The 26,338-nt window shown below is 50.5% G+C and overlaps 1 protein-coding gene and 1 long non-coding RNA gene across 2 annotated transcripts; both read right to left on the bottom strand.

The window, feature by feature from the left end:
* Positions 1–18,879, bottom strand: LOC138242577 (trichohyalin-like). Its single transcript, XM_069198115.1, has 3 exons — positions 18,807–18,879; positions 3,534–5,219; positions 1–1,653 (listed from the first exon to the last, which is right to left on the bottom strand). Exons 1-3 carry the CDS (start codon positions 18,838–18,840, stop codon positions 419–421), a joined length of 2,955 nt encoding a protein of 984 aa, XP_069054216.1. The 5' UTR covers positions 18,841–18,879; the 3' UTR covers positions 1–418.
* On the bottom strand, positions 14,553–16,521 carry LOC138243472 (uncharacterized). Its single transcript, XR_011192136.1, has 3 exons — positions 16,476–16,521; positions 16,129–16,193; positions 14,553–14,724 (listed from the first exon to the last, which is right to left on the bottom strand). It is a non-coding gene; the product is annotated as an uncharacterized lncRNA (long non-coding RNA).
* Positions 18,880–26,338: the final 7,459 nt, after the last annotated feature.

The raw sequence follows: 26,338 nt of genomic DNA, 5'->3' as shown, positions 1-26,338 counted from the left end.
GTCCTCACTCTGTGTCCAGGAAGTATCCGGTCTTCCTCTCCCGCTGGGAAAGACTGTGTGGATCAGTGACTGACCTGCGGCAGTGTCTCTGTGTCTCTCTGTCACTCCGATAACACTGCCTGAGCTCCTCCTCTCCCTCTCCTGCTCCTGTCTCAGTGTCTTCAGCTCTCTCTCAGCTCCTCGATCTCCTGTCTGTTTCTCTCTCCTGTCTGTGGGCTGTGTGTGTCTGCTCATTGTGTCTGTGGGCTGTGTGTGTCTGCTCATTGTGTCTGTGGGCTGTGTGTGTCTGCGGGCTGTGTGTGTCTGCTCATTGTGTGTGTTCTCTATGTGTCTGAGGGTTTTGTATTCTTGAGTGCCTTCAGGTTGTGTGTGAGACTATGTTGTGACTTCTTCTCGATGTGCTGCTTGTGGTCCTCAATCACTCTCCTGTATCTCCTGTGTGTCTCTGATGCCACACAGTGAGTCTGTCTATCACTGTGTTTTGTCTCTCTATTGTCTCTCTGTATCTCTCTACTGCCTCTCTCAGCTCCTCGATCTCCCTCCTGCAGCTCCTGTGCTCCTGTCCTGCTGGAGTGAACTGTGTTGTCGACACACTGACCTGCTGGAGAGTCTCTCTGTCTCTCTCTGCCTCCTCTCTGGCCTTTTCCTCATAGTGCTGCCTGAGCTCCTCCATCTCCCTTCTGTGTGTCTCCTCCCTCTCTCTCCTCTCCCTCTCCTGCTCCTCTCTCAGTTCCTCTACCTCTCTCTGCAGCCTCTCTCTCTCCCCTCTCTCTCTCCTCAGCTCCTCCTCCAGCTCTCTCCTCCTCCCCTCATCCCTCTCCTCCCTCAGCCTCTCCTCCAGCTCTGCTATCTGCTCCTCCAGCGCTCTGATCTTCTCCTCTCGTGTCTGGATCTCCTCCTCCATCCTGCGGAGGTGGTTCTGCAGCTCCTTCTGGTGCTTCTCCCTCAGTCTCTCCTCCTCCCTCTGTTTGCTCTCCTCTCTGTCCCTCAGGATCTGCAGTTGCCTCTGTCTGATCTGGGACTCGGCCTCCTGGTACGTCTCAGTGCTGTAGTAGCTGCCCTTGTTTCCTGCTACCAGCTCCTCTATCTTCTCCAGCAGCTCTGTGACCTGAGTGCTGCCCCTGTCCTTGTTGTTGAGGGCGTGATACCTGTTCCCACACTTCTCCAGCAGCCACTGGAGCTCCCTGCTGCCTGTGTGCACAGACTCCTCCAGCGTCCTGCTGGCCAGCTCATCAGCGTGGGTGAACAGGACCATGGTGTGTCCCAGGGCCCTCTCCCCGAATATCTCCAGGACTGTCTCCAGTGTCCTCTTCTCCTCCCCTGAGGATCGGCCCAGCGGGGTCACCAGGAGGAAGGCGTGGGGTCCCGGGGCAGACAGGTTAACACAGAGCCCCACATCCCGTCTCCTGTCCCCCTCAGACAGTCCGGCGTGGAGCCAGTCTGGAGTGTCCACCACAGTCACCCGTCTCCCAGACACTTGTCCTGTCCTCTTCCGGCTCTCCTGAGTGACCGCGGAGCTGCTGGCTTCAGAGGGAAACTCCTCTGAGCCCAGGATGGTGTTTCCTGCTGCGCTCTTCCCAGCACCAGTCCTGCCCAGCAGCACCAGTCTCAGCTCAGAGGGGTGGGGCTGGAGTCTGGGTTCGACTTCACTCACTGCAACAGGAGAAGAGACAGGAGCATCAGGGAGGTTACGCATGAGAGGAGACCAACCTCTCCACAGATAAGAAGGGTTCAGTTTGCTCAAGAGACAAAACTTAAAAGTCATTATGAAGGAATCTTACAGAATGAACATCTGGGAATTAACCTTGAGTATCAGCTAACTACAGTTTTACCTGATGATCATGATTTTTCCTTGTGTCAGATCAATTTTTTCAAAGTGACTCAAGTTTCATCTGAAAAGTCTGTGTTTATATACTGGCCTCAAGCAACAACAGTCATGCTGCAGTACTGTACTGTTACAGGGGCAGAGTGTAGAAAGACATTAATTGAAGAAGGAGAGATAATCTCTTCACTCCAGTGAAGAACAGCACTCTAGGAGAGTGTGCAGTCCAGTGCAATCATCCTGCTGGTATTTCACTCTGTTCAGTAATTCTCCATCTCACCCTGTTTGACACAGATTCTACAACAGGCTGCTGCTGTTCAGTCACAGACTCGCTGATCTGTAGACAAGCTGTGACGAGTCCTTCAGACTGATGTACAGAAACAGCTCTTGTCTGGGGTTCTAATGATCTGCTGATGGGCTCTTTCACCCACTCCTGTCCTGCTGGACTTCAGAGCTGCCTTTGACACTAACAGATCATCTGAGGAGGCCATCGCCCCTGGTCTACACACTGCCCTCTCCCACCTGGACGAAAGAGAAACGTATGTGAGAATGTTGTTGTTGATTACAGCTCAGCATTCAACACCATCGTACCCTCAAGGTTCATCACCAAGCTCAGGGTCCTCCAGAGGGTGGTGACACTGGCTCAGAACACTAACGGCTGCGCTACTGAACACAGAGGATATCTACTGTGTTAATGCCTCAAGAAGGCCAGGTCCATCCTCAGGGACCCCAGTCACCCTAAACACAACTTGCTCTCTCTCCTACCATCTGGAAAACGGTACTGAAGTATCAGACCAAGACCACCAGGTGTCAGAACAGCTTCTTCCCCCAGGCAGTAAGACTGCTGAACAGCCAACCACAGCAGACACCTGCAGTTACCTCCTTGAACTGACAGGGGGCACTGGCACTCTCAGGACACCTACGAAGAGCACTAAATACCTTCTGCCCTGTACCCTACTACTGTCAGGACACCCAAATACCTCAATACCTCCTACCCTGAACCCTACTACTGTCGGGACACCTCAATACCTCCTACCCTGTACCCTACCACTGTCAGGACACCCAAATACCTCCTATCCTTGTGTTACTTCCCACACAATCTGTGAATTGCAATTGTGTAATCTGTTGTATCCCAATGTTAACCCCTATAAATTCCTGTCCTCCAACTCTTCTATCCCTCTTAACGAGCCTTTAACGAGCTCGCAGATTTCAATGCTGATAACACCGCTGTGTGCTGTACTGTTCGTGCATCGATCAATAAACCTTGATTGATTGAGTGTTGGTCCCACAGTCTTGAGGAACAGATTACAGAGACTGAGCTGCTGTGTGATGGATTAAATCTAATCTCCCTGAGAGAAAACAGTTCAATTACAGCACAGAGGATTTAAACAGACACAGATCTGTGTGCCACTGTGTTAGTAACGCAGTACAGAGCGGAGGACAGTATGATTTCAATTCCTAACAGAACACAAGATGGTTGAATCTCTCAGTTTGGTGACCAGTAAGATCAGTGACTCAGTAATACAGCATCAATCACACTCACTGGCAGGAGGGGTGATGTCCAAACTGTTCCTCCTCTTGACAGGCAGTCTGGGCTCCTCTGTCTCCAGCTCCTCTTCCTTCAGTGTCTTTCTCATCTTCTCCTTCAGCTCCTCTTCTCTCCTCCACTCCTCCTCCAACCTCTGTCTGAGCTCCTCTTCTCTCTCCCTTCTTTCATACTTCTGTCTCAGCTCCTCTGTCTCTCTCTGTCTCTCCTCCAACCTCTGTCTCAGCTCCTCTGTCTCTCTCTGTCTCTCCTCCAATCTCTGTCTCAGCTCCTCTGTCTCTCTCCGTCTCTTCTCCTCCCTCTGTCTCAGCTCCTCTGTCTCTCTCTGTCTCTCCTCCTCCCTCTGTCTCAGCTCCTCCGTCTCTCTCTGTCTCTCCTCCTCCCTCTGTCTCAGCTCCTCCGTCTCTCTGTGTCTCTCCTCAATCCTCTGTCTCAGCTCCTCTGTCTCTCTCTGTCTCTCCTTCAAACTCTGTCTCAGCTCCTCCGTCTCTCTCTGTCTGTCCTCCTCCCTCTGTCTCAGCTCCTCCGTCTCTCTCTGTCTCTCCTCCTCCCTCTGTCTCAGGTCCTCCGTCTCTCTCCGTCTCTCCTCCTCCCTCTGTCTCAGCTCATCTGTCTCTCTCTGTCTCTTCTCCTCCCTCTGTCTCAGCTCCTCTGTCTCTCTCTGTCTCTCCTCCTCCCTCTGTCTCATCTCCTTTGTCTCTCTCTGTCTCTCCTCCTCCCTCTGTCTCAGCTCCTCCGTCTCTCTCTGTCTCTCCTCCTCCCTCTGTCTCAGCTCCTCCGTCTCTCTCTGTCTCTCCTCCTCCCTCTGTCTCAGCTCCTCCGTCTCTCTCTGTCTCTCCTCCTCCCTCTGTCTCAGCTCCTCTGTCTCTCTCTGTCTCTCCTCCTCCCTCTGTCTCAGCTCCTCCGTCTCTCTCTGTCTCTCCTCCTCCCTCTGTCTCAGCTCCTCCGTCTCTCTCTGTCTCTCCTCCTCCCTCTGTCTCAGCTCCTCTGTCTGTCTCTGTCTCTCCTCCTCCCTCTGTCTCAGCTCCTCCGTCTCTCTCTGTCTCTCCTCCTCCCTCTGTCTCAGCTCCTCCGTCTCTCTCTGTCTCTCCTTCTCCCTCTGTCTCAGCTCCTCTGTCTCTCTCTGTCTCTCCTCCTCCCTCTGTCTCAGCTCCTCTGTCTCTCTCTGTCTCTCCTCCAACCTCTGTCTCAGCTCCTCTATCTCTCTATTGTATGTCTCCAGTTCAGTGTATACTTGGTCAATGTCAGTGGTGAAGTACAGCCCATAGTTTCCTGCCACCATGTCCTCTATCTTCTCTAGCAGCTCTGTGACCTGAGTGCCGCCCCTGTTCTTGTTGTTGAGAACATGATACCTGTTCCCACACTTCTTCACCAGGCTCTGGAGCTCCTTCCCTCCTCTCTCAATGTGCTGCTCAATGGTTGTGTCTCTCAGTCTGTCCCCCCAGGTGAACAGCACTATTGTGTGTCTCCACACTCTCTCACTGAGAAGCTCCAGATATTCCTTCACTGATCTCCAGTCTGTGTTTGAGTCGAGATCAATCACCAGGAGGAGAGTGTGGGGTCCTGGGGGACACAGAGACACGCTGTACACAATCTCCTGTCTGATCTGCTGAGGATCATTCCTCATCAGCCACACATTCCAGCCTGGAGTGTTGACCACAGTGATCTGCCTCCCAGCTACTTCACCCTGTCTCTTCTCACACTCCTGAGGTTCTCCCTCAGTGTCAAACTCCTCTCTGCCCAGGATGGTGTTTCCTGCTGAGCTCTTCTCAGACCATCTCTTCCCCAGCAGCACGATCCTGATCTCTGAGAGACGCTGTGGTGCCTCATGGGATTCAGCCCGTCTCCTCCCTGTCAGGGAGAAAGATCACAGATTATTTACATGATTAAGTTCTCATCACAGATATCTTCACTCTTCATCCCATTTAAAATTCACGATAAAAACTCCTCTATATCTTTTCTATTGTCCCTGCCCTGTGAGAGGAAAATCACAGATTATTGAGATTATATTTCTGTGTATTCTCTGTGGTATACAAAAATGTTCTGTTAATGTTAATCAGACTGTATTCTTAAAACATTCTTATTCTGTATTATTACAATTTATATTAAATATTTGTTTATTTTAACTGTTCTCTCAATAGTACATGTTTATTTTTCATCAGGATTTTTTTTCTTAGAATAATTTAACCTCACTGAAAGGTTAGATTTCTCTCATCTGATAAACAACACAGACATTTTTCCCAACTCCTTCCTTGCTCTTCTTTACCAAGGGCCCCAATACTTCTGGAGGGCCCTGTAGAGTCCCACTAACACTCTGAGTGTCCAATGGCAGTTCAGACACATATGGGACTCCTGTGTTCAGAATGAACCTTTATACCACCTTATTTTTAGATAAATGTAAAAAACTGTAAAATCATTCAGTCTGTCCCGATTCTTCAGTAGTGAGTCTAAAATGTCACATTTCATAAAAAATTTTTGGGACTCAGCCACCTGGCTGGGAAATCTCTGTGTTGTATAGTTTCAAACCGCTTAGAAACTAGCTACTGTGATGCACACTGAAGAGAACTAGCATGATGTTAGTTTAAAAACAGTTAAACTGACAAGCTGGAGGAACTGAGTCTCTTTAGTCTGAAGGGAGTGTCCCACACTGACAGGGTGAAGATAGTGAGCCATATATATACAAAATATTCAACATCCTCAGTGACAGTCAGTCATCATTAAAGACCAGTTAGATATTGACACCTCAGAGTTCCTCAGAATTTAACACTGAAGCTCAAAGCAACACTAAGACTTAAAATCAGGAGTGGGAGGCTCTACTGTACACAGAGGGGGGTGGGGGAGGGGAACAAGCTGCCCAGCCCTGTTGTTGAAGATGATACCCTGGCTTCTCTCCAGACACAGCTGGATGAGCTCCTCCAGTCAGGACATGGGGCTCTACTGTACAGAGAGGGGTTGAGGGAGGGAACAAGCTGCCCAGTCAAGACAGTACAAACAGCTGCATGAGACCCTGGAATCATTACTAATTATGGGCCAAAAAAATTCCTCTGTTGTTCATCTGTACTGATTCCCCTCTGGTATTATCAGCTGTACAATAAACACGGCCCCTGAGCAACAAACAGGAAATGTGTCTGAGCATCATGAATACTAACACTGTGAATCCAATACCATCAGCACACAGTCAGGTTTTACATCAATCATTCTACCTTAAATAAACACCTTATATTTAGTGAATTTCAAACAGCTTGAGTTGACAGAACCGATCCCTGATCTCTGACAAGAGAAAGTGAAAGTAAAACAGTTCCTGTCTCTCTCCTAGTTCAGACCCTGTGTGTCTGAGAGACAGAACACACTCTCAGCAGACAGGAAGACACTTCTCCAGCTGCTGCTGTGCTCTGTGACAGAGAAGAGACCCTCAGTGACTCCCTTACCGATACTCTGACAGGCAGAACAAGAGAAAACTCACCAGGGCTGAGCGCTGCCATCTCTCTCTCTCTCCTTCTCTTCCTGCTGATGTGAGGTGGCGGGTTTCCTGTCCTCGCTGTGACGCTGCTCTGGCGCCACCTAGTGGATTCATAAAGTTAACCACCAACTGAACAGGTTCATCAGTAAGAGCAAAATAAAACACCAGAATACCCAGATCAACTCTTGCCAGCATCCTTGGACACTGGGGTCCACACCCCTACTCTCACACACAGTGTCCTGGATCTGTACTGATCAGCAGACAGGACAGGAGGGACGAGCGGGTCCTCTTTCCCACACGGGGGATTAGTGGGGTTTGTTAGGACACAGGACAGAGAGATAGTGCTTCTAGATAGAGTGCTTCTGTACGTGTAATAATAATAATAATAATAATAATAATAATAATAATAATAATGCTATACGTCTCTCTCACCCGTGTCCTCCGGTCCTGAGGAGTTTTAGAAACTGTCCCATTAAGACTTACAGCAGAGAACATTCTTACTGGGAAGCATCTTCCCAAATTGTCCTGTACGTGCTGGTAAATCGAGTCATGAATCAGTGTTACTGAAGCACATATAGAGATGTATTTGATAAGCGCCGAAGAGCGTGTGATGAAAACTAAGAGGAAACACTGAGTCTGAGACGCTGAGGTGAGAACCGGAGAGACACGGTGTGAAGAGTGTGACTTCCAGATCCAAATGTTATAATAATAATAATAATAATAATAATAATAATAATAATACATTTGAATGATCTCGCTGCTTCGGCGGACCGGCGCGCGCCGGCTGTTCGATTCTTAACGGTCGCCCGGAGCTCCGCGCCATTAAAAAACAAATAAAATAAAAATAAAACCAACTCCAAGCCGTGAACCTGCATCATCTTCCTCTTCCAGCTCCTCCTCTCCTGAGGGGAAAGAGCGGCCTGCTGTCGACAGGAGGGTGGACACAGACGGGCCCGCTCCCGGAGAGACTCGGAGTGAAAGACCGTCTCTCAGAGAGACTCCAACTCCCCCGGACCGGTGGACACGGGTGAGAGAGACGGCCGGCGTCGTCATCATCATCATTATTATTATTATTATTATTATTATTATTATTATTAGACCAGCAGGGGAGGGCAGTCGTGGGCAGTTCGGTCGGTCCGGTTTCCATGACCACGGGGCCGCTGACGATCCGGATTCATTCCGCTTCAGCCCGACAGCAGGTTCGACAGGTCTAGTTCGTGCGGGTCTGCGGGTCGAGCTGAGGACAGGAGACAGCTGTCGGTGCAGAAGCACACGGGTGTGCAAGAGCTGACATGAAAGCGCCGGGTCGTGTTTCTGTGAGTTTTATTATTATAATAATAATAATCTACTTTATTTTATTTTATATAGCACCTTTAAAGGTGGGTTCTCAAAGCACTTTACTGAATGACAACAATAAATAAAATATATGTACTGTATACAAGATAAAACAAGTAACAGGTTTCAGGTGTGAAGAAGGCTGAAACGTGTTTTCTTTCTTTCTTCTTTCAGCCTGGAATAAACCTATTACTTGTTCTTTTATGAAATCGAGACTGTATTAAATGTGAGTGAACTTCATTATTGTGAACTGTTTTCTCATGTCACTTCCAGCTTTTCAAAGCTTCTTTGAGCCTGTAGTTTATATATAAATATTTATTAATACCGTAACGCTATGGGGTTCAGGCGGGCGCCCTTGGCACATCAGGTCGGCCCCAAACCGTGGGGGGCTCGAACCCAGGACTCCGGCGTCACTCACCAGGGACCCAGCTTGTTGAGCAGAAGAGAGATCTCTCCCCAGCCCAGTGGCTGTGGTCCTGCTATCACAGGGAAGGGCGGTGACGTCACCCGCTCTGGTACGCCGGCTCTTACACAGTGCCTGTCAGCCCTATGTGTTACAATACCTTATATGGTACTCCAGTCCCACAGCCGTTATATGAGCCTGGTAGTTCACTGTAATCACTCCAGTAAAATGTCCACAGTTGGGTAGAAATACAAGATTATTTGAATAGAAATATATCCAAAAATAATGTATAACCTGTGTGTAGTGTGTATAATGATTATGAGCCCAGTCTGGACTGGTCAGAGAAGCACAAGGACAGAAGAACAGGGGTTAACAGCACTGAGCTGGTCTGTATCACCTGATAGTGCCCAGTGTAGAGTCTCACTGCCCCTGACTCTGGAGTCCAGCTTCTCTGATGAGTCTCTATCAGGCTTTACAGACTGCTGGGGTTAACAGCCCTGAGCTGGTCTGATAGTGCCCAGTGTAGAGTCTCACTGCCCCTGACACTGGAGTCCAGCCTCTCTGATGAGTCTCTTAAGAATATTGGTCCATTAAACTGATAAGGTATAAAAACAGGAGAAAGATCTTTATACACAAATACTGTTTGATACACAGTGAAACATCTCAATAGTTTCTTCCAATTACTGTATATATACATTAAATCTCAACATTTCAATGCAGCACATAAAGTAACACTATTGTACTGTCCCTTTTCTTGGTAATGTTCATCTCCCAACAGAGGATGATAAAGCTGGAATTCAGTTGACTAAAGTTAATAGAAAAACCTTCATCTGTAAACGTTCAAGGCACTTGGCAACTCAACAATCACAAGTCATTACACAATAATGCTGGCAAAAGGAGCCTTCTTCAAGAGAAGTATTGAGATAAGATACTATCTCCACCATGTTGGAGTCTCCACAGGAACAGGAAGTGGGATGAGGGAAGAAGGAGGGGCTTCAGATGGGAGGCTGCTGTGATTGGATACAAGCTGGGATGGAGCAAAGCTGCTGTTATTGTTCTCTTTAAACATAATTCATTTCATTTATGTTTAATACATCAGTAAGATATACATTCATATGATTAGAGAATGTTTTAAGTGAGCAACACCTTCTCTCAATCATCTTCTGTGGCCTTTCTCTCTTGTGCTGCTTCAGCTTCTCATTCACACTCCTGTATCTCTTGTATGTCTCTTCTATTTCGGGGGACTGAAATACCAAACTACTTTACTGTATCTGTCTACAACTGAATTGAGTCTCTCTACTGTCCCTTTGTGTCTCTCTACTGTCTCTCTCAGCTCCTCGATCTCCCTCCTGCAGCTCCTGTGCTCCTGTCCTGCTGGAGTGAACTGTGTTGTCGACACACTGACCTGCTGGAGAGTCTCTCTGTCTCTCTCTGCAGCCTCTCTCTCTCCCCTCTCTCTCTCCTCAGCTCCTCCTCCAGCTCTCTCCTCCTCCCCTCATCCCTCTCCTCCCTCAGCCTCTCCTCCAGTTCTGCTATCTGCTCCTCCAGCGCTCTGATCTTCTCCTCTCGTGTCTGGATCTCCTCCTCCATCCTGCGGAGGTGGTTCTGCAGCTCCTTCTGGTGCTTCTCCCTCAGTCTCTGCGGAGGTTCGGTACCTTTTCAAATCCAGTGATCACATCTGCTGATTGGCTGCGACATCATCAGGTGTAGCTCTTCAGGCTCCTCATTGGCTGTTCATCTTTCAGATGTTTGATCGGTTACCCTCAGCTAGAGCTCAACTCCAGAGGAGACCCGTCACCCCACCAGCATGGGTCCACATGAGTATTTCCTGTCATGGGAGATGTCAAAATGGACCCCCTGGTTTGTGTTATGGGTCAGGACCTGGTGCTCATCAGAGAAACCCACCTCGGACAGACTCCCAGGGGCTGGACTGTTGTTCACTCAAGGGCAGAGATTATTGGGAAATGTTTATGATAAGCCTTGGTGCTACAGAAGTTTCATCTGAAGTGCAGCACCTCCAACAGCACAGTGTCCCTGGTCACTGTCCTGGGTCACAGAGCTCCAGAGGGAACAGCGCCACCTGCTGGTCCACAAGCTCCACACACAGCAGCAGCGTCCTGGTTTCCTTACAGTCTCCCAGCCTTGCTGAGCTCCGAGCTCTGAGGGCATCAGGCTACAGAGTGGCAGCTCTGCTGTGTTCATGGGCTGGACCAGTGCAGGCTCAGAGGAGCCTGTGTGATCTTCCTCACACGCTCTCTGTGTGGCTCAGGGGCGTTGCTGTGAGCCGAGAGAGGACGACTGTGTGTTGCTCAAGAGTGACTCCCTCATGGTGAAACACTGTAGTCCTACAGGGTGTCCTTATGCTCCTTCTCTATCTCAGCTGCTCCACAAAGGGCTTCAGTAATTCCTGTATCGCTGCGTCGTTCCGAGGAATTCTGGCCATGGCTTCCTGAATGAACAGACGCCTCCATTCCGAAGTGGGAGACGATCCTGTGGGCCAGGTCCTGCTTCTCGGTGTCTCCCAGTACACCCTGGGGCATCCCCTCCTGGTGCAGAATGTTCTTCAGCTTCTTGTACTCGTCTGCTTCCAGCTCCTCGATCACTTCATTCAAGGCTCCTGCCCACTCCTCTCTGCTGATGAGCGCGATTCCTGAAACAAACACACAGACACCCTTCTACTGGCTGCTCCTACACAAGGGCTGAGGAACCAGCTCTAGATACTCAAAGAGGACAGAGGGACTCACTCTGAGGGGCAGAAGTCTTTGGGGTCCTGGTCCGAACAGCACGGACTGCAGAGAGAGAAAGAGACAGAGACATGTTCACCCTGAACAGCACAACACCCACAGGACACAGTCTCTCGTAAAGACACTGTTCAGCCTGACCAGCACAACACCCACAGGACACAGTCTCCCGTAAAGACACTGTTCACCCTGACCAGCACAACACCCACAGGACACAGTCTCTCGTAAAGACACTGTTCACCCTGACCAGCACAACACCCACAGGACACAGTCTCTCGTAAAGACACTGTACACCCTGACCAGCTCTAGATACTCAAAGAGGACAGAGGGACTCACTCTGAGGGGCAGAAGTCTTTGGGGTCCTGGTCCGAACAGCACGGACTGCAGAGAGAGAAAGAGACAGAGACATGTTCACCCTGACCAGCACAGCACCCACAGGACACAGTCTCCCGTAAAGACACTGTTCACCCTGAACAGCACAACACCCACAGGACACAGTCTCTCGTAAAGACACTACTCACCCACAGGACACACAAGATGCATCTCAAGTCAGCTATTGCCTGGCATGATTGTCATACTCACTAGCAGGCCATACTGACCTCTAACCCACCATGTTCTCAGTAGATCTGTTACCTGGCAGCTGCACAAAGCGCGTCCACACCCTCTTTTTTCCGTCCTTTGTGGCGCCTTTCAGCAACACCAGGTCCAGACTCCTCGCACCGTGGGCCAGGAACACCTCAAACGTAGGGTGGAAATTCGGGCCATAACTGCAGTAAAAGCACTCGGACTGGAAGAACAACAGTAACGCCGTGTTAAAGAGCTAGCAGTCTGTCACACAGGCAAATCCTTTTTGAGCATGAAGTCAGCTGGACTCCCTCTACAGACTCTGTGACTCTACTTTCTGCTTCTCTCTCCACTATCCCAATTCTCCTTGACCTCTGACATGACTGGCCACATCCACTTCCTGTCCTGGGTATTTCAGGTGCTGCTCTTGGCTGGTTCTCTTCTTGTCTCTTGAACTGCTCTTTCCAAGTGTCCTGGTGAGGCTCTGGCCTTCTCCCCCCCTGGTGTTCTTCACGGGTCAGTACTCGGGCCCCTTCCTTTCTCTGTGTATCTGCTGGATGGGTCCACCTGTTTCATTGCTTCGATGACACTGATGATACTCAGATCACCCTTTCATGACCCGAGTCTTTCCTGCTTCTCTCTCTCTAGATCGTTCAGTCTCTCCCTCATGCTCTCTCAGCAGTTTGGGTCATAAAGGCCAGTGATCTCTGTCTGTATCACAGGACAACCATTACCTCAGGCTGGATTATCTTAATCTCCTTGCTGCTGCTGGACACTCTGTACGTCGCTTGCGGTGTCAGTTTACAGGTTGAGCTCGTCTTAATGAGGGAGCTGCTGCAGTCCTGCTGCTCGGTGACCTGTGGAGGAGAGGAGAGGACAGGGTGACACTGCTGGGAATGGGGGAACAGAAACATGCCACGACGTCGTGCTGGAGAAACAGACGGACAGAGACAGGAAGTGCTGGAGAGACAGGAAGTGCTGGAGAGGTAGACAGGCATAGAGACGGGAAGTGTTGGGAGAGAAAGACAAATAGAGACAAGAAGTGCTGGAGAGGTAGACAGGCAGAGAGACAGGAAGTGCTGGGGAGGTAGACAGGCAGAGAGACAGGAAGTCCCCTGTACCTGGCTGAGAAGTACGTTCCCAGGGAGCACAAACACGTTCAACTTGGGTAGCAGGTCCATGCCATCCCCTGGCTGCAGGAACAGCAGCACCTGTCCCAGGATGCTGGAGTCCCACAGGCTCTTCACGAGGCCCCACAGGGACAGGCCGGCGATGGACACCCTCACATGGGTCTGTGTCACCTCCAGAGGCGACACCACCTCAAGAATACCACAGCTCACATGGGCCACCAACAGGAAGTCACTCCTGCCTGCAGGAGGACACAGAGTGAGTCATGATTCCTTTGGCTGTTTGTTGTAAGACTGCTCACATCTTCACAGCTTCCAGTCCAGTAGAAGAGCCCCATGATTCAGTTACACCCCTAGACTCCACCCCAGCTGTTCCCTGTTTGTTCCAAGGACTCATCCCTCTCAGCTATAAGACTTTGGGCTCAGAGCAGTGGGTGCAGCACCTTTGTGGAGTTGGACCACCTTGGTTAGTATTTGCCAGTTACTGTAGGCCTCAAGTGCCGGGTCAGTGAGATGGGTTTGTAAACCAGAGACCATCAACTCAATGCTGGAGGAGCTTGTCGTGGTTAAACCTGAGTATGTTGGCTCCAGTGTGATTCGACAATCAGTCACGTCCACAGTAGAGGACTGCCAGAATGGAGAGGCTCACAAGAGCCAGCTCTGCTCCTCATTGACTTCCATTCCAGCTTTCAACCTAGTGACATGACACGACACTTAGGGCTGAAGATCACTGATTATTTCTGTTAAATTATTTCCATTCCAGCTCATCTTTCAACCTAGTGACATGACACGACACTTAGGGCTGAAGATCACTGATTATTTCTGTTAAATTATTTCCATTCCAGCTCATCTTTCAACCTAGTGACATGACACGACACTTAGGGCTGAAGATCACTGATTATTTCTGTTAAATTATTTCTGTGCAGCACCTTTGTGGAGTTGGACCACCTTCGGTTCCGACTTGGTTAGTATTTGCCAGTTAGGCCTCAAGTGCCGAGTCAGCGAGATGGGTTTGTAAACCAGAGACCATCAACTCAATGCTGGAGGAGCTTGTCTTGGTTAAACCTGAGTACGTTGGCTCCAGTGTGATTCGACAATCAGTCACGTCCACAGTAGAGGACTGCCGGAATGGAGAGGCTCACAAGAGCCAGCTCTGCTCCTCATTGACTTCCATTCCATTGACTTCCATTCCAGCTGTTAACGATGTGACATGGCCTTCGGTGGCCATGAATAACTGAATTAAAGTAATGAAGCCTTTAACTGAGATTAATTAAGGGCCAGTAATGAAGCCCTGGGATTGAGGTTCAGTAATGGATTGGAACAGATTCCAGAGGCTGGAGAGAGGGATGAGTCCAGCATATCCCAGAAGCAACCTCATCTTCATTCACACTGTTACACAGAGGGCAAATTGTCACCAGACTCTGTGGTAGAGGGTAGAGTCTCCTGCTTTAGCTGAGCTGAAGCTGTACTCACTGTCAATACAGAAACTGTTAACATCGCCTGAGACTCACGGCCATCGATCTCGCAGTGAGGTAGCCGCAGTTCCGTCAGCGCCCCCTGGGGGCAGCAGATGTCAAACAGGGGTCCTGCAGGAAGCTGGCCAGTGGGGGACAGGAGCCCCATGTCCCAGTGTGTGGTCTGATACTCCAGTTCACCCCCCGACGCCATCACAAACACCAGCCCAGTGACACGGCACCAGAACTGACCCGCGGACGGGCAGAGATACCTGCACAGGACAGCACACTGTCAACACACTGCACAGAGACAGAGGACACCACACTTTCAACACTCCACAGAGACAGGGGACACCACAGACATCAGGGCATTGACACTGGAGACAAAATGAAGAAATTCTACGCTTGCAGTACAGTGACACAAAGAGAGAACTGAGGCAGGACTGTGTGACAAAGACACAGCGCTGACACTGGAGACACAGAAATATAGAGGTTCCACACTTCCCTACTGCAGTCTGGCATGTTTATCCTTATTATTATTATTGCTTACACTTATATAGCGCTTTTCTGGACACTCCACTCAAAGCACTTTACAGGTAATGGGGACTCCCCTCCACCACCACCAATGTGCAGCCCCACCTGGATGATGCGACAGCAGCCATAGTGCACCAGAACGCTCACCACACATCAGCTCTCAGTGGGGAGGAGAGCAGAGTGATGTACTGTAGCCAATTCATAGATTCATGGGAATTATTAGGAGGCCATGATTGGTAAGGGCCAATGGGAAATTTGGCCAGGACACCGGGGTTACACCCCTACTCTTTTTGAGAAACACCCTGGGATTTTTAATGACCACGGAGAGTCAGGACCTCGGTTTTACGTCTCATTCGAAGGACAGCGCCCGTTTACAGTACAGTGTCCCTGTCACTATAGTTGGGCATTAGGACCCACATGGACCGCAGGGTGAGAGCGCCCCCTGCTGGCCCCACTAACACCTCTTCCTTAGCTAAGAAGAAACTACTAAATTCCTCTCATTATTGTTTTAAGGACTAATGATACGTGATATGAGTGCTCCGAGTGTTTAAGTTTCAGTCTGGTGTGAAAGTACACAGGAGACCATAGTGATGGGCGAGACTGAAGCAGTGTATCTATTTTAGTGTCATTTCTCCGTGAAGCTGTCAGGTTGCAGGAGAGCGAGTCTCTGGAAAAAGAGGTGACTGAAAATCCCTTCTGCTGACTTTTATTCATACAGATAAACTGCGAGTCCACTGCCATGGCAACTGAGCGCTTCCGCTGAGATACCGCAAGATACTTGGCTGGACCGGGATGACATTATGATTGACGGGCAGCTTAGCGAGTCAGAGGGAGGAGTGGCACAGGAAGTAGACCAGTGGCCTTGTGGGAAATGGAGTTTACCTAGACCGCTGTCGTGCAAGTGAGCAGAACAGACATCTGGCAGCTCCTCACTGGGAGCACAGGAAACTGTGCATTTAAAATAACGAGACAAACAAGGGGTCTGTATGTAACATCGAGCAGTGTGTTTTGGAATTCTGTTGGTCCTGAAGGTCTTTAGGCCTCAAAATATGCCTTTTAGTGATGTTCAGGACTTCTTATGTTTTAATCTCATTTTTGCTTGTTAAGCAAAGGACGGCAAAAAAGACCAAAATATCAGGTACCTGTAGGTTTCCTTCCTGTTCTGAAATTTTATTTCAGGAGTGAATTCAGTCACGTTCCCTGGGACCTGAAAACGAATTGAGATGTCACAGGTGTGGAGGTAAAGACTCAGGTGCGTCTCCAGTGTGGGAGAGGAGATGTCACAGGTGTGGAGGTAAAGATACAGGTGTCTCTCCAGTGTGGGAGAGGAGATGTCACAGGTGTGGAGGTAAAGACTCAGGTGCGTCTCCAGTGTGGGAGAGGAGATGTCACATGTGTGGAGGTAAAGACTCAGGTGTTTCTCCAGTGTGGGAGATGAGATGTCACAGGTGTGGAGGTAAAGACTTTTCCTGGAGGTACAAACACTTACTTTGGTTCTGCTAACTTCATCAGGCTTATCTCCCCCAGACAGTGAGCCCCCAGTCTCAGGTATCCCAGACAGTGAGCCCTCAGTCTCACGTGCCCCAGGTGAATATTCCTCAGCTGCTGGACCTGTTGAAAGAAAGAGCTGGGCATCACAGAGTGACAGGCGTGAGTCTGTCTCAGTATCTCAGTTGCTACAAACTGTTGAATACAGCTGTCTAATCTTCTGAGACGACCTGACTGCTGTTTTGACACCATCATCATGATAATGGGCTCGTTATGGATCTGGTGTGATGCTGCTCACTGTGTTTAGAGTCCACTGTGATTCTCGTGCTGTGCAGACATCTGGGTTCCTCTGCGTGTTCAGGATCCCTCTGTTTCCTGTATTTTAGAATACTTACTTCATATCGAAGTCTAATCACACTCCTAGAGAAAGTGTGGATCATCCTGGATCAGAAGGGACAGTCAGTGAATCCGAGCGAACTCTCTTCCTGTTGTGAACTCGTGACTCGCACTAATATTCTTACAGGACCTTGAGAGAGAGGGTCAGTGACGTAGGAGAGAGAGTTGTGTGTCAGTGTGTCGTACAGACAGAGGGTCAGTGATGTAGGAGAGAGAGCTGTGTGTCAGTGTGCCATACAGAGGGTCAGTGATGTAGGAGAGAGAGCTGTGTGTCAGTGTGTCGTACAGACAGAGGGTCAGTGATGTAGGAGAGAGAGCTGTGTGTCAGTGTGTCGTACAGACAGAGGGTCAGTGATGTAGGAGAGAGAGCTGTGTGTCAGTGTGTCGTACAGAGAGGATCAGTGATGTAGGAGAGAGAGCTGTGTGTCAGTGTCTCGTACAGAGAGGATCAGTGATGTAGGAGAGAGAGCTGTGTGTCAGTGTGCTGTACAGAGAGAGTACTGTACTTCCTCTTCTCTATCTTCTGCAGAAGTTTTCTGTCCATCATGTAAGGAAAGACACTCATTTCTGCCACCATGTCCTCTATCTTCTCCAGCAGCTCTGTGACCTGAGTGCGGTCACCCCTGTTCTTGTTGTTGAGAACATGATACCTGTTCCCACACTTCTCCACCAGATACTGGAGCTCCTTCCCTCCTCTCTCAATGTGCTGCTCAATGGTTGTGTCTCCCAGTGTGTCCCACCAGGTGAACAGCACTATTGGGTCTCTCCAGACTCTCTCACTGAGGAGTTCCAGATGTTCTCTCATCTGATAAACAACACAGACATTTTTCCAATGTCTTCCTTGCTCATCTTTACCAAGGGCGCCAATACTTCAGGAGGGCCCTGTAGAGTCCCACTAACACTCTGAGTGTCCAATGGCAGTTCAGACACATATGGGACTCCTGTGTTCAGAATGAACCTTTATACCACCTTATTTTAAAAATACATGTCAAAACTGTAAAATCATTCAGTCCATCCTGATTCTTCAGTAGTGAGTCTAAAATGTCACATTTCATAAAGAAATGTTTGGGACTCAGCCACCTGGCTGGGAAATCTCTGTGTTGTATAGTTTCAAACCGCTTAGAAACTAACTACTGTGATGCACACTGAAGAGAACTAGCATGATGTTAGTTTAAAAACAGTGAAACTGACAAGCTGGAGGAACTGAGTCTCTTTAGTCTGAAGGGAGTGTCCCACACTGACAGGGTGATGATAGGGAACCACGTACAAAGAAAATATTCAACATCCTCAGTGACAGTCAGTCATCATTAAAGACCAGTTAGATATTGACACCTCAAAGTTCCTCAGAATTAACACTGAGGCTCAAAGCAACACTAAGACTTAAAATCAGGAGTGGGAGGCTCCACAGAGGGGGGTGGGAGAGGGGAACAAGCTGCCCAGAGAAACAGCTGCATGAGACCCTGGAATCATTACTAATTATGGGCCAAATAAATTCCTCTGTTGTTCATCTGTACTGATTCCTCTCTGGTATTATCAGCTGTACAATGAACAAGGCCTCTGAGCAACAAACAGGAAACGATCATATCCGAGCGTGTCTGAGCATCATGAATACTAACAGTGTGAATCCAATACCATCAGCACACTGTCAGGTTTAACATCAATCATTCTACCTTAAATAAACACCTTATTAAAATATTTAATGAATCCCAAACAGCTTGAGTTTACACTACCGATCTCTGATCGCTGACAAGAGAAAGTGAAAGTAAAACAGTTCCGGTCTCTCTCCTTGTTCAGACCCCGTGTGTCTGACAGACAGAACACACTCTCAGCAGACAGGAAGACACTTCTCCAGCTGCTGCTGTGCTCTGTGACAGAGAAGAGACCCTCAGTGACTCCCTTACCAACACTCTGACAGGTAGAACAAGAGAAAACTCACCAGGGCTGAGCGCTGAGCTCCTACACACTGCCATCTCTCTCTCTCCGTCTCTTCCTGGTGATCTGAAGGGCAGGACTTTGTCCTCTCAGTGGCCCTTGATAAATTTACTGGGTTCAGTAAATGATTAACTCACCAGAGCAGAATGAAGTCTTGGACGCCGCCTGATATGAACGTTTCTGGTATATCTAATCACTTAGGAATTTAACAATACTTTTAAAATTATTTTTCATAAGCAAACTCTCGTTTGGGGTTCTGGAAAGTTGATCTAAAAGGATCTCCAAAGCACTTTACAGTCAGGGACCCCACTTCATCCCACCTGCAAACAACTGAGAAGAGGGAATTTGGGGAGTACAGACCGAACCCCGACTAAGCAACACCCCTGACCAGCAGTCGGGACACTGGGGTCCACACCCGTCTGGATCAATGAAGTTAATGAGGCGCTGTCCCCGCCAGGGGGAGACAAGGCACCAGAAGTCAGAGGCCAGAGCTGAACTGCTTCAGGAGAGAGACAGATCGGGGAAACAGCAGACCAGAGAGAGCATGAGAGCAGACAGGAGTCGGACAGTAGATAACGGACCTGAGCAGCTCATCGGCTTGTTCGCCCCTCCCCCAGCTGTCTGGAGAGAAGCCAGGGTATCAGGTTGTTCCCTCCTCCCACCCCTCTCTGCGTACAGACCCCCTCTTAACCGCAGATGCCTGAGCGCTGATTGACCTCCTGCAGCGTCAATCCCTCCCCCAGAACAAACACAAACCACACCGCTGCTTCTCCGTTTTTATTCATCTGTTCAGGGAGTGAAACACGCGCCGTTCCCCACCCACCCCACGATCATTTCACTCGCTGTCATCGACCGATCGATTATACAACGACAAATCATGGAGAACCGTTCCAGTTCCTCACGGTGAAGGAAGAGTAGCACCACCTCCGCTCTCACTGAAATACTCTCCATCAATAAGACGCACGAGTCTCTCCGTCAATAAGATAGATAAATAAATAAGCCACGCAGGAAATCAATTAATAAACAAACAGAGCGAAAAGGCACCACGGGCGTCTCCACCCACGAGTCCCGGACTCCCCTCTCCGGGCGGCAGCGGTCCGGGTCCGAGCTCGGGTTCGGGTCCGGCTGGCCGGTATGGGTATCGGTATCGGGCCGGACTCGAGGGCCTCTCCCGTCACGGTCGGACTCCACCCAGAAGGGGGGCGGGGGGGGTTACAGGTCACAGGTCACAGGTCGGAGCTGCTGCTGAGGTACTGAGAGACGCCGACAAGGAGCAGCACCTCCCCGGTCTTCGTCGCCTCGGCCGCCGCCCCCTCTTCCTCCCCCGCCAGGTGGGGCGATGGCAGTGTGGGTGGGGGGGCAACAGCAGCCCCCGCCCTTCCTCCTGCCCCCCCTGCCCCTGCCCCTCGGGGGGGCAGCTGGCGGCGGGCAGCGCCGGTTCACACCCGGGCTCCTCGGAGGAGTAGATCTGGAGACACAGCGCAGCAACCAGCAGCAGGAGCAGCCGCTGAGCGGAGCCGGGGGGACTCGGCAGCCGGGGGGCGCTTCTGCACCTGGGGGAGAGAGAGGTCAGGGTCAGGGAGTCACGCTCGCTGGGGTTCGAGCTGCATGATATTAATAATAACTCCTTACACTATTAAAGCTCTTACAGGTCATGGGGATCCCACTACCGCCACCAGTGTGCAGCTCTTTACTGGTCATGGGGATCCCACTACCACCACCAGTGTGCAGCCCCACCTGGATGACGCCCCAGTCCTCTCCCCACACACCAGCTCTCAGTGGGGAGGAGAGCAGAGTGATGAAGCCAATTCATAGATGGGGATTATTAGGAGGCCATGACTGGTAAGGGCCAATGGGAAATTTGGACAGGACACCGGGGTGACACCCCTACTCTTCTCTAGAGACACCCTGGGACTGTTAATGACCACAGAGAGTCAGGACATCGGTTTGACGTCTCATCCGCAGGACAGCGCCTGTTTACAGTCCAGTGTCCCCGTCACTATACTGGGGCAGCAGGACCCACACAGAGCGCAGGGTGAGAGCGCCCCCTGCTGGCCCCACTCACACCTCTCCCAGCAGCAGCCTCAGTGTTTTCCCAGCAGTCTCCCCTCCAGGTACTGGCCAGGCTCACACCTGCTGGGCTCCAGTGTGTTGTCACACTTAAAAAAGAACATTGAAAAGAACTGAACATACTACTGTCCCACTGTGATGACTCAATGAACACAGTAGTACTGTTCCCCTCTGATGACACACTGAACACTGTACTGTGCCACTGTGATCACACACTGAACACAGTACTGTCCCACTGTCATCACACACTGAACACACTACTGTCCTACTGTCATCACACACTGAACACACTACTGTCCTACTGTGATCACACACTCAACACAGTACTGACCCACTGTGATCACACACTGAGCACAGTACTGTGCCACTGTGATCACACACTGAGCACAGTACTGTGCCACTCTGATCACACACTGAGCACAGTACTGTGCCACTCTGATCACACACTGAGCACAGTACTGTGCCACTCTGATCACACACTGAGCACAGTACTGTCCCCCTGTGATGACACACTGAACACAGTACTGTGCCACTGTGATCACAAACCGAACACAGTACTGTGCCACTGGGATCACACACCGAACACAGTACTGTGCCTCTCTGATGACACACTGAACACAGTACTGTGGCACTGTGATTACTAACTGAACACTAGCTTCCCACTCTGATCACACACTGAACATGGTACAGTCCCACTGTGATTACACATCGAGCACAGTACTGTGCCACTGTGATCACACACCGAGCACAGTACTGTGTTTTGGAGTACGGGAGACATTGGAGGCTTGCCACACCCGGACTGTTAAACCAACGCATTAGCACGTCAAAGCGCATTGAGGACCCGGGCGCAATAGTTGTTTTGTCCCATGATTTACTGATCTGCATTAATTAAATCTTGTCAGTCAGGTTTTTTTTTCTCTATTTCAATTGTCGTTTACACATGCACGACTTTAAAAGCTAGCAAGACAGGTTTCGATTCACATTAGCTGGCGAGCCTTGTTAAAAAAAACAATGATAATGTAACATGCCACTGTTTGTTCATGAACAAAGTTATACTGAGATTTCCTTAGATACGCGATTAAAAAATAAATAAAAATTTGAATCTCCTGCGGAACACATTCCATAAGAATCAGCGGTTCTACAACATATATCGCCTTTAAAGGTGGCTTCTCAAAACGCTTTACGGGATAAAAACAACCAGAACAGCAGCAACAACAATATTGTATTTCATTGCACTTTGAAAATTGCATTTGAGCACGGTTTTTGACTTTTTTTAAATTGCATTTTGGGCGCGGACAGCACATACAAGGGTTAATGAACTGCGCCAAGAAATAGTTTCCTTTAGGTGTGAGGGTAGGAGTGGACCGCAGCAGGCATAATCAGCAAACCAGGAAAAATGCAGAAAACCACGTTACGTTGTTATTATTTACTTTATTATTTATTATTTCTCACTGAACACTAGCGCCCCACTCTGATCACACACTGAACACACTACTGTGCCACTGTGATTACTAACTGAACACTAGCGTCCCACTCTGATCACACTACTGTGCCACTCTGATGACACAGTGAACACACTACTGTGACACTGTAATTGCTCACTGAACCCAGTTCTGTCCAACTGTGAACACTAGCGTCCCACTCTGATCACAGTACTGTCCCACTGTGATCACATACTGAACACAGTACTGTCCCACTGTGATCACACACTGAACACACTACTGTCCCATTTAGTTGACACACTGAACCCAATTCTGTCTAACTGTGATCACACACCAAACCCAGTTCTGTCCCACTGTGATCACACACCGAACACAGTACTGTCCTACTGGTAACACACACTGAGCACAGTACTGTCCCACTGTGATCACACGCTGAACATAGTACTGTCCCACTGTGATCACACGCTGAACATAGTACTGTCCCACTGTGATGACACACTGAGCACACTACTGTCATACTGGTAACACACGCCGAACACAGTACTGTGCCACTGTGATCACACGCCGAACACAGTACTGTGCCACTGTGATCACACGCCGAACACAGTACTGTTCCACTGTGATCACACACTGAACACAGTACTGTCCCCCTCAGATGACACACTGAACACAGTACTGTGCCACTGTGTCTGTATGAACCCACCTCTCTCTCAGTGCAGTGTTCATGTACTGGAGTGTCCAGTCAGTGTGTCTGTATGAACCCCTCTCTCTCTCTCAGTGCAGTGTTCATGTCCTGGAGTGTTTATTTTCTCATCATGGCCGGTTCTGGAGGCTCTGATCCTCCAGACCTCTCCTTTGAGAAATTAACTCGACGCCATGGTGTGAAAATCTCCCCTGCGGAGTTCTGTCCGCTTGAGAGGTGCGTTCTTCCGGTCGGGGAGGTCGTGGGCTGCAGGAACATCAGGTCCGCTTCCCGCTTGAGTGGAGGGATAGTCATTTTCCTCCAATCTACCGATCTGGCAAACACCCTGGTGGAGAAGGGAGTCGTCCTGGATGGCACCATCACCCCTGTACTGCCTCTCGCGGCCCCGGCTCGAAAGATCACCCTCTCCAACGTGCCTCCGTTCATGAGGAACGAGCTGCTGAAGAGGGAGCTGTCCCGGTACGGACAGGTGGTCTCTCCGATCAGGAGGGTCCCTCTGGGCTGCAGGGCACCGCAGCTGAAGCACGTCGTCTCTTTCCGGAGACAAGTCTACGTCATCTTAAAAAACCCCACAGAAGAGATCAATGTGGCCCTTAAATTTCGGATTGACAGCTGTGACTACGTTGTATTCGTGACTTCGGAAGTGCTTCAGGTGCGGGAGCGAGGGGCATGTGGTGAAGAACTGCCCGGAGGTGGAGGAAGAGACGGACAGGGAGCCTCAGCCCCAGGGCGCACAGGAGGCCAGCCGACAGCGCCAGGCAGCGGGGAGCGGAGCAGCGCAGGGAGGCAGCGGGGAGTCAGAGCCCACGGCCGGGGTGCAGGAGAGGAGATCGCTGGAGGGAGCAGGTGAGCCTGAGCCGGTGGTGTCCCAAGCAGGAGAACAGACAGTAAAGAGTGGACCACCGCAGCCCTCAGAAGAGCAGGGAGCCCCCCACACCGGAGAGCAAGAGACGAGCGCTGGCGGAGCAGGGGAGCTGCAGAGCCCCGCTGCTCAGGAGAGTCAGGGAGAGAGAGAGCAGGTAGTGACACCGACAGGGGAAAACGCGTCTCAAGCGCCAGCGAAAACTGTAGACACGGTGTGGGGAGGAAATGAATTATCATCTGGAAAAATAGATGGTTTTAAGACGCCGCGGAGAAAGCGCACAAAAAAATCTGTGCAGAGTGCGGTGCAGAAGAAGCGCAGCACAGAGAGCTCGGTGGAGGGCGGCTCTGTCGCCGGCCCGGGGACCGCGAGTGACTCCGACACCGGGAGAGTGAGGACGCGCTGGAGCTCCTCGGAGTCCGGGAGCAACGACGAGGGCGGTTTCACCGACTCCTCTCTCGCCTCGGGCTCCTCGGCCCCGCAGAGCTGCAGAGGAGGCTACAGTTTCCAGAGCATCAGGGAGTTCTTAGAGAAGACTAAAGGTAAGAGGGGAACTGTGGTCGAGGACTTTTTTCCCCGACACCGAGCTCTTTGTCCTCTCCGCGACACGCCATCTGAAGAAGGGCTCGGGTGCGAATGACTTCAGCGATCAGGAGAGATGGCGCCTGAAGAGCCTTTTAGGTAAGATCAAGGCAGGACCGCGAAACGCACCTCAGCACGAATGAGTCCTGTCCCTCACATCACATCACTATCCATCTGCGTGCTACATGTCTGTTCGTGTTTTATGTTCTTTCTTTTTTTCTTTTCCGCAAACATGGGTGACATTAGGATAGGGAGTTTGAACACCAATTCAAGGAGGGTGCTGGAGGGCTTTGAAGCGAGCTGCGGTGTTGGAGATTATCAAAGAAAAGAACCTGCAGGTGACTTTCCTGCAGGAGACCCACACCGACAGCTCCAACATCGTCGCCTGGCAGCGGGAGTGGCAGGGGGACATCGTGTACAGTCACGGGTCCCCTGTGAGCGCAGGGGTCGCGGTGCTGTTCTCTGTGGGATTCAAGCCCCTCTCTATCGCCGTCCAGGAGGTGGTGAAGGGTCGCCTGCTACTCGTGCGAGTAGTTCTCGGGAAGAAAACCTTTGTTTTTATTAACGTTTACTGGACACTCAGAGAACCATTAATACACAATCCACGAATGGACATAGAACCGGGCCGCTCCTTGGACTTTACCAGCAGACTGGTCCGCTCCAACGTCACAGAGTTCCACCACCTGCTGGACGTGGATCAGGGCTGCTGGCACAGCGTGGAGTGGGCGTGTGACGGGCTGGGACTACACTCGCGCCGGTGTGTAGACAGGTTTCTCAGTCAGCTTCGCTCTGCTCTGCCTCTCGAGGAGATGCTGCTGATCCAGGGTCTGTTTGAGGATCATCGCATTCCAACCACACAGCCTCCTTTCCCTGGTCTGCTAGTGTCTCCTGCGCTCAGTCCCGGACCGACGGGATCTCTCCTTGAGCCCCTTGCCTCAGAGGAGAGGTCTCTAGCTGGTGTTGGGGGGAAATGTCTGTACAGACTAGTCGTAACATCTAGGCACCAGGCCCAGCTGTCCGCGCTCCCTGACACTCCCTGGAGGGCTCTTCTGGGAGTGCCGGATGACGTCCGGCCTGCCTGGGGTAGCCTCTACAGATTTCCCCTCAACAAGAGGGCTGGTGATCTGCAATGGAGGGTCCTGCACACCATCCTGGGGGTCAACTCGTTTGTGTCGGTTCTGGACCCGGCGGTGTCTGACGCCTGTCCCTTCTGCGCTCAGAGGGAGACGGTGTTCCAATGCTACAGCGCCTGCCCCCACCTGTCGCCCATGTTTGCCGTACTAATCCGGCTCTTCACCAACCTTGGCCTGGCCTTCAACGATGTTAATTTCGTGTTTGGGGTGGGTCATACAAAAAAACGGAAAAACTCAGACCCTCCTGGCTCATTTTGTGCTGGGCCAGGCCAAACTCACCATCTATAAAACTCGAAAAAATAAGATCTCTGGTTCCGGGTCTGTAGACTTGGTGAGGATGCTTGAAGGGTTGGTGAAGAGCAGGATATCGTTAGAATTTTTGCTTGATAAATCTCATAATGACCTCGGAACCCCATGTGTCTGTGTCCCCAGGGGAAGTTTACCACAGCCAGCGATGTGTGGGCGTTCGGGGTGACCCTCTGGGAGATGCTGAGGCTGTGTAAGGAGCAGCCCTACGCCTCCATGACAGATGAGCTGGTGATCGAGAACGCTGGAGAGTTCTTCAGAGACCAGGGCAAGCAGGTAACAGCCACACCTGGACAGGAGTACCTGTACCTGTCTCTCTCTCATGTCCTGCAGGCTGACCCGTCTCTCTCCTCTCTCCTGTCCTGCAGGCTCACCCGTCTCTCTGCTCTCTCCTCTCCTGCAGGCTCACCCGTCTCTCTGCTCTCTCCTCTCCTGCAG

This window comes from Lepisosteus oculatus, chromosome 14 (assembly GCF_040954835.1).
Source record: "Lepisosteus oculatus isolate fLepOcu1 chromosome 14, fLepOcu1.hap2, whole genome shotgun sequence".
Taxonomy (NCBI): domain Eukaryota; kingdom Metazoa; phylum Chordata; class Actinopteri; order Semionotiformes; family Lepisosteidae; genus Lepisosteus; species Lepisosteus oculatus.
The sequence above is the reverse complement of the archived record's forward strand: the minus strand, read 5'-3'. Positions and strand labels throughout refer to the sequence as shown.

Bases quoted from the DNA above. Each gene is read 5' to 3' on its own strand.
- LOC138242577 (XM_069198115.1), bottom strand. From the start codon at position 18,840: ATGGCAGTGTGTAGGAGCTCAGCGCTCAGCCCTG. The intron at 5,220-18,806 runs GTGAGTTTTCTC...TCTCCCTGACAG, and splicing joins GAGCTCAGCGCTCAGCCCTG to GGAGGAGACGGGCTGAATCC. The intron at 1,654-3,533 runs GAAGGGAGAGAG...CTCCTGTTGCAG, and splicing joins GCTGAGACAGAAGTATGAAA to TGAGTGAAGTCGAACCCAGA.